At 35.6% G+C, this 14,640-nt stretch overlaps 1 protein-coding gene across 2 annotated transcripts in view; it reads right to left on the bottom strand.

Annotated features, from left to right (window-relative positions):
* Window positions 1-12,168: 12,168 nt before the first annotated feature.
* Window positions 12,169-14,640, bottom strand: part of LOC150109597 (uncharacterized) — a 64,199-nt gene continuing 61,727 nt past the window's right edge. For both annotated transcript variants that reach the window (XM_090413722.1, XM_090413733.1), the window contains one exon: window positions 12,169-13,562. In XM_090413722.1, coding sequence (XP_090269848.1) covers window positions 13,436-13,562 — 127 coding nt within the window. In that variant the 3' untranslated portion in view covers window positions 12,169-13,435. The remainder of the gene's footprint in view (window positions 13,563-14,640) is intronic.

Below are 14,640 nucleotides of genomic sequence, written 5' to 3'. Positions count from 1 at the left end.
AAGAAAATCGACCGTAGAACCTCCCTATTTCAAGCATTAAGAATATTGTGTTAAGCTTATGAACCACAAGATTGTGACACTTGTTGAGCCGTTTCTTCACTGTGGGTCGCTTAAATTAGTGATAGCCATGGGCCAGCTATTTCTGATTGGCTACCAGTATAGATTGAACTGCGCTCAGTCTCTAAAAGTTTACTTTTTATTTTGTTCAATTAAATGAAGATTGTTGACAACTCCATAATTGCTTTCATCTGATTTTGGCTTCTTATCCACACCTAAAGTAGAAGCATTAGTAATATCTATTATTTTAATGGTAGAGCAAGTGCTTGAAGATTTAAAGGGTTAAACACTGCTTTTATGCTTGATTCTAAGTTTGACACGTGTAAGATATCAGATGTTTGTTTTGCGTAAAAAATAACTTACTTAAAAACAAGTTTCAAATTATTATAATATCACTTTATGCTCTTCAAATCATTGGCAACTATAAAAGTTATAACTTGATTCCACAAACTCCGGTTTTTCATCCTGTAAACTCAAGAAAATCGATCGTAGAACCCACATTACTTCAGACAGTAACATATCCTGTCAGGGTTAGGTATCAAGAGATGACCGCACTTGTTTTCCCATTTCTTCACCAGTGCCATATTTAATTAGTGACTGGTCCAGTTTATCTCTGATTGGCTACCAGTGGAGACTGAACTGCCCACTCAGTCTCCAAAAGCTAGATGGGGTTTAAAGGGCTCGCCTATTCCCGATAAGGGAATTAAAGGCGATAGCTTATTTATTTATTTATTTATCTTTAATCCGGAAGTTCATTGATTCAAATTAACTGTACAAGATGTGCAGCGATAATGAGTTGTCCAATATTCATCATGTTTCTCCTAAATAATATTAATTCCAAGAACTCTTCATTGATGATGAACACTCACAGACTACCCAGATTACAATATCTTCTTGAATACATACAATTTTGGAGCACTCCACCATACAGGCAATGCATTCCACTCAAACACCCTGTAAAGAATCTTTTTACCTCCATACTCACTGGTTTTTGTCATTCAGGCGATAACCTTTCTTTCTCCTATCCATTACCATATGCAACAATCCCACCGTATCTATATGATAGGTCTCTCTCACTTAATGTCTCAATCATATCGCCTCCCCTCCTATCTACCAAGATCTGCAGATTACATTCCATCAAATTGTCCTCACTCGAAATTCCAGAGTCCTGAGACCAGGGGCGACTCGTGCATAGGCACTGCGGAACTGCAGCACCCTCAATTTTTTTCGATATATAAATATATTTATTAATTTATTTATATTTCCTTGTAATATTTACTTTTATCATCAACAATTCTATACAATTCTGTTATTTTGTATAAAAAATAACAAAAATCCATCTTGTAGCACTTAGGAGGGCGAAGGACGCTAGCAGCACTGTGTTTACCACAGTGCCATATTGCTACACGCGCAAGCATATGCTCGTCATAGTAAGATGCGAGCTAGTAGCATAATGCGGCACTGCCCGTCACGTAGTTCCACTGTTGTTTATATGCAGTTTGCACCAGTAGTAGTAGAGTGTTCGTAGTGCTTATCGTGTTTACTTCGTATCTTTAAATATTTGGACATTACAATTAAAGACATAACATTTGTTATGTTAATTAATTGATTTTTAAGTAATTTTGAATTATATCAGACTGTATAATTTTATCGATAATAAACAATGTTTTTTCATGTTTAATTTTTTTTTTAATTTTTACCATAATTTGATATTTTATTTAAACACGTATACACTGTACTTACAGTATGTATGTATGTATATTTCGCAAGTTGCAGCACCCCCACGATTTCAAGCCACGAGCCGCCACTGCCCGAGACATACTTAGTTATTTGTCTCTGCACTCTTTCTTTCTGATGTTTCCCTACGCCAATATAACCAGGTGACCAAATCTGTAAAAAGAAATCCAAATGTAGCCTGATTGCGTGATTAGTGCATTATACAGTGGAACTATTGCCATTTTTCAAGGTGTTCCACATTATTTCAGCAATTTTGGGGTGATCGTTACAGATTATGTGATGTGAACCTTGAACTTCATTTCTTATCCACGAATAATCTCAGATTCTTCTCTTCCTCTACCTCCTGAATAAACAAAGTCCCTCCAATATAATAAACCTTATTCCATGTTCTGTGGCCAAAGTACATAACTTTATACTTAACAATATTGAAATCGCACCCGATCTTCAGCCCAAAGCTTCCTGTTCACATCATCTTGTAACATCACTTCAGAACTTGCTGGCATTCCTCTTCCTAATTTAGCATTTTCAGAAAACAACTGAATATCTCCTCTCAAATGTTGACTTTTTATCATTCATATACTAAACATCAGTGGCCCTAGTACTGAACTCTGTAGTACCCCAGGATTTGTCACCTTCCTTTTTCCAGATACTACACCCTGTACGCAACTTGCACTTGCCGGCTTTAATCAGTCAACATCCCTGCAATTTCATTCCTGTACGCAATCTCCCAACTATCCCTTCCCATTCCGATCAATTTCAGCAGTTTATCATGTACACTAGTGTCAAAACCTAAGGACGAACATTTCTGAAAATTACAACCGCAAATTCAGACGAATCAGCTTGTGGCAATTTGTATAACGACGATTTCGAGTAGAAAGCGGGTACGTATTCGGATTTTCGAATCTCGCGCAAAGTCGCGTAGTAGCAATCAGCGGGATAAAAGGCAAAAGGCTGCGCTTAGCGAATTGTGTTTAAAGGAAGTGAAGGAATAAATTTGCAAACTTGGATGTCTTGTAATGTCTCAAAGGACACCTAGATGATTTCACGCGGGGAATAATTGTTGGAAAGTTTGAAGAAGGCTGCAAAATTACTGATATTGCCAGAGAGTTTGGAATCTCAGATAGCGTTATATCCAGGCCCTGGGCAGCATTTCAAACTAATGGAATGTGTTCCAGATATTTGCTAAGAGAACCCTCTCGCTTTACCACGGAGCGTGAAGACAGATTTTTGGTTATAACAGCAAAACCTAATCGACGAACCACGGCAGGTCAGCGTTCAATTTGGCTCCATTGAATCACAGGTACGCGGATATATCGACAAACTGTGGCAAGAAGTCTGTGACAAGTAGACCTATAAGCCGAAAGGGGTGTAGTCTGTGTCCCTTTATCCACAGCTTTATCCAGAGCACGTTTACAGTGATGTTATATCTATAAAAATTGGATAACACACCAATGGGCTAATGTATTCTTTACATATGAGAGTCGTTTTAGTCTTTACTCTGATTCTAAATGTCACTTGATGTGGCGTGAAAGTGGTATTGCTTACCATCGTGAGAACGTTCTTGAAAGGGTGGTGCTGGGGTCATGGTGGGTAAAGGCATTCTGTAGGGGAAGAATTCATTTTTATGGATGAAAGTGACGTACCACATCGTACATGAGCAAGCAATGGAGATATTTCTGGAGACCGAGGATATTGATCGAATCGAGTGGCCAGCACAATCCTCGGATCTCAACCTCACAGAACATGTTTGGGAAGCAATAGGGAGAAGAATTGCTGCTCGAAATTCCCCTTCAAAAAACAAACAAAGCCTTCTCCTTGCTCTGAAGGAGGAGAGGGCAGTTTGTCTCAAGAACTCCTGAATTGCTTGGTGCTAAGCATAGTACGACGTTATGAGAGCTGCATCGCAGTTCCAGGTGGACATATTCCATACCAAAGTGTCTCTCCGCATACTTTTCTTTAAGCACTTTACGTTAATTCCTTCACTACATCCTTAGGAAATTTGGAACTTTTGCCAAAAATGTAGTATTGGAATTTAATTTATACGAAATTTATTTACACATTTGGCTATAGTCATGAAAGTGTTTTCATATACAATAAAAATATAAGTTCGTCCCTAGCTTTTGGACACCAGTGTAATACTTTATCAAATGCTTTGGTAAATTTTCATAACTTCCTTACCATTCACTCGCTACTCTCTCACAATATCACTCTTCGCTCTCAGGCGAGCGCTCATTCTTGTTATATTCTCGCTATTATCATTCTCTGTTACCAATACATCACCCTCCATCAACTGCTCAATCATCACACTTTGCACACACACTCTCCTTCCATCCACCTTAAAAGACATGACTTATCCATATAATCTAACGAACTCATGTAGCATACTTCACATTTCAGAAAAGAACTAAAATCAAAATATCAGTTAGGAAACTAAACGGTCCTTATTAAGGGTGACACAACAGTGATGTTGTGCCACCCTTAACTCTAACAAACGAACTACACAATAGGAGCAGTTTGTGCTGTCAGAAGCTTCTTTTAATTCCACTAACTTTTAGATACAATGTAAGAATAAAAGAAATAAGATTTCAATTTTATGATCCGAAAAGGCCTGTGTAGCTCAGTGGAAGTGACGCCAGCATCCTAACGCCTGGAGGAACCTTTTCTAAGCCTTTCTTCTATATGAAAATCGACCGTAAAACCCCACACTATTTTCAGACATCAAAAATATTGTGTTAGAGTTAGACCACGAGATGGCGGCAGTTGTTAACCGTCTCTTATGGTTCCGAATTAGTCGATCTGTAGCACAGACAAGCAGTTTTTTCTCCAGGAAACTGGGGTTTTTCGTCCCGTAAAAACTCAAGAAAATCGACCCCAAAACCCTCACTATTTCAGCCAATAACACATCGTCTGAGGGGAGTACGAGATGGCAGCACTTGTTTGTCAGTGTGAGCATTTTGGAGAGAGGCACTAGAATCAATTCAGAATGGTACTTGGAGACACTGAAGTTTTTAAAAAAATATCCTCAGTCTTCCAGCCTATCAGATTAGTATTTTGTGGTAGTATTGTATAATGCGACTTAGTACGGTCTCTGGGGCCAGCCACAGTTGGCCCTATTTTATGGGTGTAGAACAGGGCATGTATGAGCACGTACACTAACGAACGTATTCGTTTACCGGGCCCAACGCTTATCTTGCGACCAGTTTAGTCTGGCCCAGTCCACTGTGTTGCACGTACGTACATAGCACGCGATTCTTTGATTGTGAACCACGTGCACTAGCCATCGTGTTTGTTTACCGGGCTTATTTTGGGGCCCGTTTAGTCTGGCCCAATCACTGCATTTGTACGTAAATAGCGCGCGATTCTTTCATCGTCTTATTATTAATTCTCGTTGTTGTTCTGTTGTATTGTTTTTAGTGTGTTTAATTATTGTTGTCGTTTTTTGTTATAATTTATTTTAAAGTTTAAATTTTTATTACGTCCATAAACAATATATTTTAACTATGAACAAAATCGATAGTTTATTGGAAAAACGTTTCTCGTTTTTCCAATTTTAAAAAAATTAATAGCTACAATGCATCAGTAGAGTCTGACTAAACATTATTGTAATAGAAATAATAACTATAAATCAATAATAGAACCACTATATAAATATAAAAAATAAGCTGTTTTTGGTCCCTGGCTCCACCTGTTTCTATTGTCAGCAGCCGCCACTGAATATAACCTATACTACGCTTTCTTCTGGTGGTCTAGCATTATGGAACCAGGAATTGCCACAGTGCTACACACTCACACACACAAGTGCGTTACAATAAAATTCCAATTTTTGCTTGAATGTAGAGTATATTAATCAGATTTACACAGAGCTGAAATTGTATTTAGATGTTTCTGGTTTTATTCAGGCATGATATTTATGAAAACAGAAGTTGAATGTAGTTAAGGTATTTCAAAACCATGACATCGTTTTGATAGTAATACTTCTGTGAAGAAAACGTACCATACCTTATTTTGCATAGAATTTCGAGCTCTTTCATTTTTGTAATAAATGCTTTTACCCTATAAGTGAGCTTTTTTTTTTTTTTTTTTTTTTTGAGCGGGGGGAGGGGGTTCTGTGGCCATTTTTCCAGGATGAAGCAGGAGTTAAAATCTAATACCTCTGAGCGTTTAATCCAGTAATGTTCAGCAAGTGGCCAAATATCCCAGAATGTTCGCGATTATCCTGATGTCATCAGTCAATCTGACCTGAACGTAATATTTCCACAGCGCAAATATTAGAATAAATAAACTGAATCACATTAGAACTTCAATTTTATTTTATCATGTTTTTGTCGTTTCTGAAAGACTTTTCGCTGCATTTGTTCTCAACTTTACAACCCTCGCAGTTAGTCTGTGATATCATCACTGGCTTTTTATGCAAGATCTCGAAACAAACCCTGTAGTTTAGTTTGCAAACTGTGCTGCAAAATAAGGGAAGGAAAATAATTGTTTTCGTTATAAGCTACATAAAACAGAAATATTAATTGTTGAGCAAAAGTCTGAGGATTTGAACCTAAATGTGCTGATGATGCCACTGACAACTTCAATCAAGAACAGAAGTAAAAGGCTAACTTATTCGATTTATTAACTGTAACTTCCCTTCCATGTTTTTTTAATTTGATGATTCGATCCGTCCTCGCTAACATATTCTTTGAATATTAGTTTTGGTGAAATAGGAATTCTTCTTCTTCTTCTACGCGTTATTCCCGCTTCCTATGCAGGGTCCGCGTGTTACTTTAGATGCGACTTCTTGTTAGTACTACACCCAACCGACCCGTCGCCTGGTCTGCCGCTGGGGGGGGGATATATTTTGACTGTAGAGGCGTATGTTCAATTGGCCGGTTTGCCTGTTTGCGGGATGAAAAACGCCAGATAAACTGGCGGAAAAAACCCTACTGACCGCGCTCAAGACCGGCTAACTTGGCTATGCCTGAGGAAGATCCTCAAATTCCTCACGTCTACAACGGGAATCGAACCTGGGACACTCCTTCCCCAGGTATATGGTTGCGAAGCGCAAAGCCACTAGGCTAACCGCGCGGTCTTTTGGTGAAATAGGAATATTTTTGGGAATTGAGAATGGCGGTGGCCCGTTTACACAAATCATTGATAATACTCTAGTGCAGGGATTCTCAACCTATGGTACGCGTACCACTGGTGGTACGTGAGCCTTACTGGTACATCTAATATCTTGAATTAAATATAGTGGTACGCCACTGGAAAAGGTTGAGAACCCCTGCTCTAGTGAATTGATCTTCTGTTAAGTGATATTGAAGTTTTTCGATGCATAATGTAGCAAGTTTTTCAGCTTGGTTAGAAAATGAATGACTAATAATTGAAAAGAATATAATTTATTATTAGGTACGTAATGTTTTATTTAAAGTAGCATTATGAAATTATATTACTATTTGTTGATTTTTTTTTATTAAAAACGCATTCAATGATTTCATTCTTAGTTATTACAATCATTTATGAAATTAGAACTAAGAATGAAATATCTTAGAAAAACTATTTTTAAAAAAGAATAAATAAGTAAATATTTCAATATTAAAAAAAAATATATTTAAATAAATTTTGACCTTTTTGCCACAGATTATTTACTGCGGTACCTGAAACTTTTTTTAATCATTTCAAATGCGTATTTAGCCAACAACGACTTTTAAAATGAAATATAAAATAATAAATAAATAAAATAATATTTTACTTACCACATTATCGTCCATCTTCTGCTGCAAAGTGAGTGTAGCTGGAATTATTCCTTGAAATATTTTTGAATTTGATGTTCTAGTTTCTTCGGAAAGTTCATCACAAGACCTATGGTCATCATAGTCTGTAATCTTGTAGATAACCAGTAGCTTGTTTTCATCATTTCCTTTTACAAGCATTTCTTGCATCTTTTGAGCCAAACTAATTTATTAAGCAATTTAGATGGTTTCTTTTGTGTAGCTTTTGAACCTCTTTGGCAGTGCAATGCACGTATCTCATTTTTTTTTCTTTTATCCTATGCTCAGTTACTACCTTTCAGTTCGTAATTTTCATTCTCATTTGTTTTTCCTTTCTCCAGATTTCTAACTTGCCAACTGCTTACTTATCAGTAAGCTGAAGTATGCCGAAAGCGTCCATTATTCACGATTTATCAATATTTAATAGTTTTCTCCCCTGTAGCTCGATAGCTTTCTTCTTTGCTTTTCATTGCGCCGAAAAACGAGGGAACTCTAGATAGAGGTGTATGAGTATTATTTATCAATAAGAGGATTTGCAGTTTTGGAATCAACAGACTGACAATTTGTCCGAACTTCAGATAAAGGTAGTTCTCGACTCAGGTATGGATTCAGTTGTAATCAAGGCTCGCTTATTATCTTCATGTCCCACGAGAAGTTTCATCAATTCTTTATGAGTTGTACTTTTAGAAAATAAACCATATAGGAAACTTGTCAGTTAATAGAGCCGCCTATGGAACTACCATGAGATACATGATGGCAGCTCTTTATTTCGAATAAATGAACTAGGATTGCGTTGCACTAGTTTGACAAATTTTCGGTTTCCGAGTTATTCCAAATTTTTGAATCGATATTTCAGCATATCTGCTACTACTTCATTCTTCAGCTGGAGTATTATACTGGGAAAGCATTTCGGGCAGTTTTTAGTACACTCGATAAAGAAATAAGTAACTAAGACCATGAGGTCATAAATTTAATAGAAAGAAGAATAAATACCATTCGTATTTTATACCAAGTTGTTATGTTATTTCTTCAAAACATTTTACTGCGTATTCAAATTTTGAAATACAAAAATTAAAAATAACACATTTTGGATTGTCCGATTTTTATAGTGTAGATTCTCTCTCTCTCTCTCTTGGGCAAGATTGGATGAAATGGTTACAGCTAGATACAACATAATAAATACGGGAATGGATTACACAAAATAGTGCGGTGGGCGTCGAACAGAAGAGAAGAGAAGACCCCTATTAGAGAATACACCCGGTGTTTGCAGGCCAAAGATTGCCAATGATAGCCATAGCATCTCCATGTGCATACATTACATACACTTGATGAGTCCTCCCCACTGATATTTCATTTTTTCGATCGCAGCGCTATTTTTTCCTCATTATACAGTTATTAATATACATAATATTATTAACGCAATAAAGACATAAATTTATATTTTCAAATTTAATGCATACCGATATCATATTCACAGTTTTCATAAATACTAACTTTTTTGTGGCATTTTCTCCGTTTATGGAGACAAAACCTTTAAAATTAGAGCTCTCCAATAAAATTCTAGACATATACAGGGTGTTCGGGATAAATTTGACATATTTATAATTAATTATATTTTTCCGTAAGTTACATGTATTAACACACACTTCTCTTCATTTAAAAGTTTGGACCCTTCTTCATTCATATACAAGATGTCAGAAAGGATGGATAGCTGGAACCCACCTGAATCATGGAAGAGAATAACTTGTATCATGATGATTCGTGCCCGCCATCAAAATAAGGATATTACGACTGCTGCCCAATGCTCCCTGAATACAGTAAAAACAATCAGGCATGAACTAGAGACTTGCAATGGTGACTACGAGGATGTAGCAAGAAGAAAGATCCCTAGCAGACGATCTGATTGCGTTCGTACAGCAGAATTCCTCGCAAATCTGCAGGAACAGGTGTTGAAGAACCCTGGCATTGGAATTCGGGCTTTGTTCGTGGAGTTGCTAACTGTAGTCAAGCCCTGGATAACAAGGGTAGCCAATGGTAGGCCGTATGTATGGCAGCAGGATTCGGCCCCTTGCCACACCTCTGGGAAAAGTCAAAAATGGTTGTCTGAAAATTTCTACGACTTCACCAGTCCAAATGTTTGGCCTCCAAACTCCCCAGACCTTAACCTTACGGATTATTTTGTATGGAGCGCAGTTGAAAAAGACACCAATCGCACTTCCAGTAATACAAAAGCCCAGTTAATGGATAAAATTAAAACAGTTTTTGCGGCCCTTCCCAGGGAGACTGTAGCATCAGCTTGTTCGAGGTTCCGAAGCAGAATTGAAGCTGTGATCGATGCTAATGGTGGTTATTTTGAGTAAATCTTGTTGATAGTATTGTAATTAACTCTGCCTGTAATGTTTTTTTGACAATTCATTAAATTTAATAGATACAAAGAAGATTTTCTTTTTCCTTACGAAACTGTCAAATTTATCCCGAACACCCTGTAGTTAATAGACTGTATGTCCAGAATTTTATGACTGTATGTACCGCTAAAAGACTATAATATACGTTGCGCATTACTATAACTGAATCACGAATTTTTTGCAATATTATATTATAAAAATCATACATATCCATTATTATATACACAGCGCTAGCCATGAAATCATTTTATTTGCTAATAAAATATAATTTAAAAATATTATACAGAGTTTTGCATAAACTGTTTATTATTATTGTTGTTGTTGTTGGATTAATGTTGTTTTGTTTTAAATTATTGTTTTCATGTATTCTGCTCCTTCAATATAGGGAAAAACAGCAGCCCTTGCTTTAACTATATGATTGGAATACCGAGTACTGCCAGTAACACCAGGTGGTGAAGGAAAAAGTTTAGTTTTTGGAATAAGGTATTATTCCAAAAATATTATCATGTTTCTGATGTCTTCTCTCTATAATACACACAGAGAGAAGACAGCCAAACGACACTATATCAAAACATAGTTTCGTTTGGTTGACGAGGTGTAACGTAATTTTCCAACATTTTCTTGATAACAACAGGTTCTTACGTGAAAAATAATAATTAAGTCTCATGTTGAGCTGACTGAAAACCAGTTATAGATGTTATCACTCTCGGTCTGATTCTTCATTTTTAAAACTATATATATATGTTATGTATGTATGCGAACGAATTACTGCTAGTACATACAGTACTTGCTGCTGCTCTATAGTATATGCTATGTGTGAATTCCACGTGCAAAAGGTTGTAAGGTTATCCTACATTTAGTACCGTGAGTTAGGTAGGGGAATTAGATAATCCGGATAATTTACTTTGGAAACCTCACAAGAAACTTTCACTTCCATATCACTGCAGGTCACCAATACGTGTAGTGTTCTGATGTCAGCGATGAAAATTATTATTATTACTATGCAAACGCCTCCTGGAGTAGCGTCAGCAAGGGAAGCAATAGTGAGATGCATTCTAACAGAGGTCATGTTTATCATTCCTATCATACCTAAACTGCTTCAATGTTTATGCACTGATCACCTCATTCGGCAAATACATTCCACTTACCAACCACTCTCCTTGCAAAAAAAGTCATGCCGCACTCTCTTATGCCACACATTTATACAACTTGCAAGAATGACCTCTTGTCTCTATCCTCTTCCCTCCTTCAATCCTTTGAAAAATATCCAGGGTATCTATTTGATAAGTACCCCTTAATAATATATATGTCTCAATCGTATCGCCCCTCCATAATAAATTATACATTATTTATAAATTATTGTAGATTTAAATAATTTACTATTTATGGAGCTGTTTTTAATATTTAACAACTACTGTACTTCTAAAAAAGCTTAATAACATTTTTTTTTTAATAATGATAATAATAATAAATTCTCTTCGGTCTAATTTAGCTCGCTCAAAAAAACGTTACCAGCTAAGTGAGCACAAGGTTGCATATATGTTCGGATTCTTCCAAATTCGGGTGGTTATTATTATTGTTTATATCACATCTCCAAAGAGTCCAAACACATTGATTTTCAAAACACTGAGGAGAAAATAATCAAACAAACAACAACAAAAATCCAGCTGATGAACAGGAGATAATTTGTAACGACGCCATTACATGCAATGTTAGTGAACCACCTCGCGTAACTCAAATGAACTAAAAAAAAAAAAAACTTCCATAAAATCAAAAATAAAATACTGCACATCTTTCCTACAAAAATGAATAAATTGAAAGAATTTATGATATGAAGTGCATTACAAATATACACATCTAACAATAATAAAACCTTTTTTGTGTGTCATTTAAGTCCCTATCTGAATAGCAATTTATTATATTCGATATTTGATTTCGTTCCATTTGTAATAAGTTGCCTTTAACTCTGGTTTGTTTATTTATTTATTTATTTATTTGCTAATTTCATAACAAAAAATAATAAAAGTTAATATCGTAAATATTGTGATGATTATTTTTAGAATATAATAATATTAAAGAATAAAGAAAAGTGAACTCAAACTTACGTAATAATAAAGATATTTAATTTATCTGTTTGGGCGTAAGTGTTTGGGTATAAATTTAACACACACTCATAAATACTGATATTTATTAGTAACATTATAAGTAGTCATATCACGTATATTCAATTTACTCTTGAACATGTATAAATAATTACTTTTCTGCTTCACATTTCAGGACATAATGATAGCTGTTATTTCTGATTTTATCTACTCACATTTTAACGTGGTTATTGTTAAATCTTTGGCTATAGTAAATTTAGTTATGTAAGTGGCTATATTAATTTTGTTTAAAGAAAGATGGCGTTGAAATTCAATGCACTGATTCGTTTATTTATCTTTTATTTAATTGGAACTGGTATGACGTTTGCTACTAGCATGTCCTTCATCGAGTGGATTTATATAATTTAAATTATTAATACCACTTATATCATAGTTTTATTATTTATAATCAGAAACATCGTTCGAATTGTGACAGGTAATTTTATTTTATCTTACTTAATAAAATAAAGTAATAATAATATGCAAGTTTTTTTTTTTAATATAAAATATTTTACTAATGGACGGAAGCAGAAGATTTTAGAAATTATAACTAATTGTAATGGTATAGAGAGTACTTTATTGCTATTCTATTCAGCTTGGAAACTGGAGAAGAAAGGAGGGGAAGGGGCTTACAGAGATCGAAACCAAAAGCATGACACGGTATTATTTTAAATAAAAGTTCATTTCTGTTTATTTACGAAGTTTCAGAATTCTAATTACCCTAGGCACCTGAATTATTTGATTAGTTCTTGAACTCATTATTAATATAGCATCAAAAATATCAAATTAATAATGACTACGTGTGACACAAGTCTACGCTGTAAAGATTTTAAACTAAACACGAAAATATTATATCTAATAAGTTATTGATAGTGAAAATATTTCTTCCCCTTGTTTTTAATTCTAAGTTAATTTTAAGATTTGTTAATTATTTCTTTCTCTTACACATTTCTACTAGTCTTCTGTTATGCCTGCATAAGACCAGAATAAGATGATAATTTAAATATATATATATATATATATTTCTGAGTACATACAAAAGTATGTTGATGATCATATATTATCATATCCTGTGCATCAACAAAACGCTTCGTCATGCCAGACTTGCGCGCACTTATGTTTGTTTCATTCAATTTGTTATTACAGATATCACATTTTTCACGCAGTATTAAACAAATCCCATCGATGTGTCATTCTAAATAACAGTATATATCACAGTCACGAATATCATTATACTGCAGAAAGATCACTGAGTACCTGGCCCCTACAAAAACATCGTTCAAATGAATAATTCAGTCTTTGTCCTCCTAAACGTCGCACTAATAATAACAAATACAGTTCATCACACTGTGGCTTTGCTTGATGTGGTGGCTAAGTTGATTCGTGTTCCGTTCTCTTGATACTTCGCCAATCGTGTCAGAGCTTCAGCGGCGTCCATTTCAAGCGATCCTCTTCGACTTGTTTCTTGCCTTAAAGATAAAAGGTTGTCAATTATAGCCTTAAGAAAAATTCGTATAAATAAAAATAGGTACGTTGTAATTTCTAACTTCAATTACAATCTTTTAAATGTGGACAAAAGCAAATGCACCTCCCATTTCCCCAGCTTCTATCAGACATATGGAGTCCAAACGAGTCCCATAGCTTGATGATAATCATTTGACACTTTCTTAGAGAATCCCATCTTGTAAACGTATCCCTCCATTTTAGTTAATGTAATCAAATAAAGGTCACTTGCAACTTTTTATTGCATTTCTGTAGCATATTAGGAGGTCAACAATTTGACTAGCTTCAAATCCAGTATCGATTGGGTGATTTTAGAATTACGGACGAAGTAGCTAAGACTATGAAGCCAGTGCCGGTTCATTACGTACGTGTTCTCTGGTCGATTTGCCTATTTTTCTGGATGAAAAACTTCAGTTTCCGAGAGGGGAAACTCTTCCAACTCGGCATCAGACTCGCTTAACTCACCTTCATTTGAAAAGCCCTCATAACACTTCTTTATGTCCTAGACAGGATGCAAACCCAACTCTTTTTCAACCAGAGGTCATCATCGTTTCCGACTAAGCAACAATCAGCGTATGCCACCAGCATTGTCCCATCTGTAAAACATGATGATGGAAGGATAAAGATGGCCGTGGATTTTTTTGTGGTATGGAATTGATTCCCTGTTTTATCTCTGCTATCATGAACGTTAAGGAGATGTACCTGTAAATTCTGTATAAACCGGCACTTCCTGCACGCAATGAATTTCACGTTGATGGATCATGCTTGATCCAGTAAGATACTCCTACCACACAACAATGTCTATGACTTGGCTAGAGGAGAACAACAATGAAATGATCAACTCAGAGCTCGCTCTTAATCCATTCGAAGAATGTGTGATGAAGTCTAGTCGTCCTTGAGAACCAATGTCATTAGCAAAACCACAAAAACTTGGAATGGAGGGTGGAAAAGAGAATGAAGGCTGATTTGTCATGAAATTTGTGTGAAAAGTTTGCCTTGTAAAATAGATGCAGTGATACAGATCAAAGGTGAACCTACACATTA

The sequence above is a fragment of the Typopeltis vanoorti genome, chromosome 2 (assembly GCF_054136105.1).
Source record: "Typopeltis vanoorti isolate ZY-2024b chromosome 2, IOZ_Tvanoo_1.0, whole genome shotgun sequence".
NCBI classification, from domain to species: Eukaryota; Metazoa; Arthropoda; class Arachnida; order Uropygi; family Thelyphonidae; genus Typopeltis; species Typopeltis vanoorti.
This window is presented reverse-complemented; position numbering and strand designations above follow the sequence as displayed.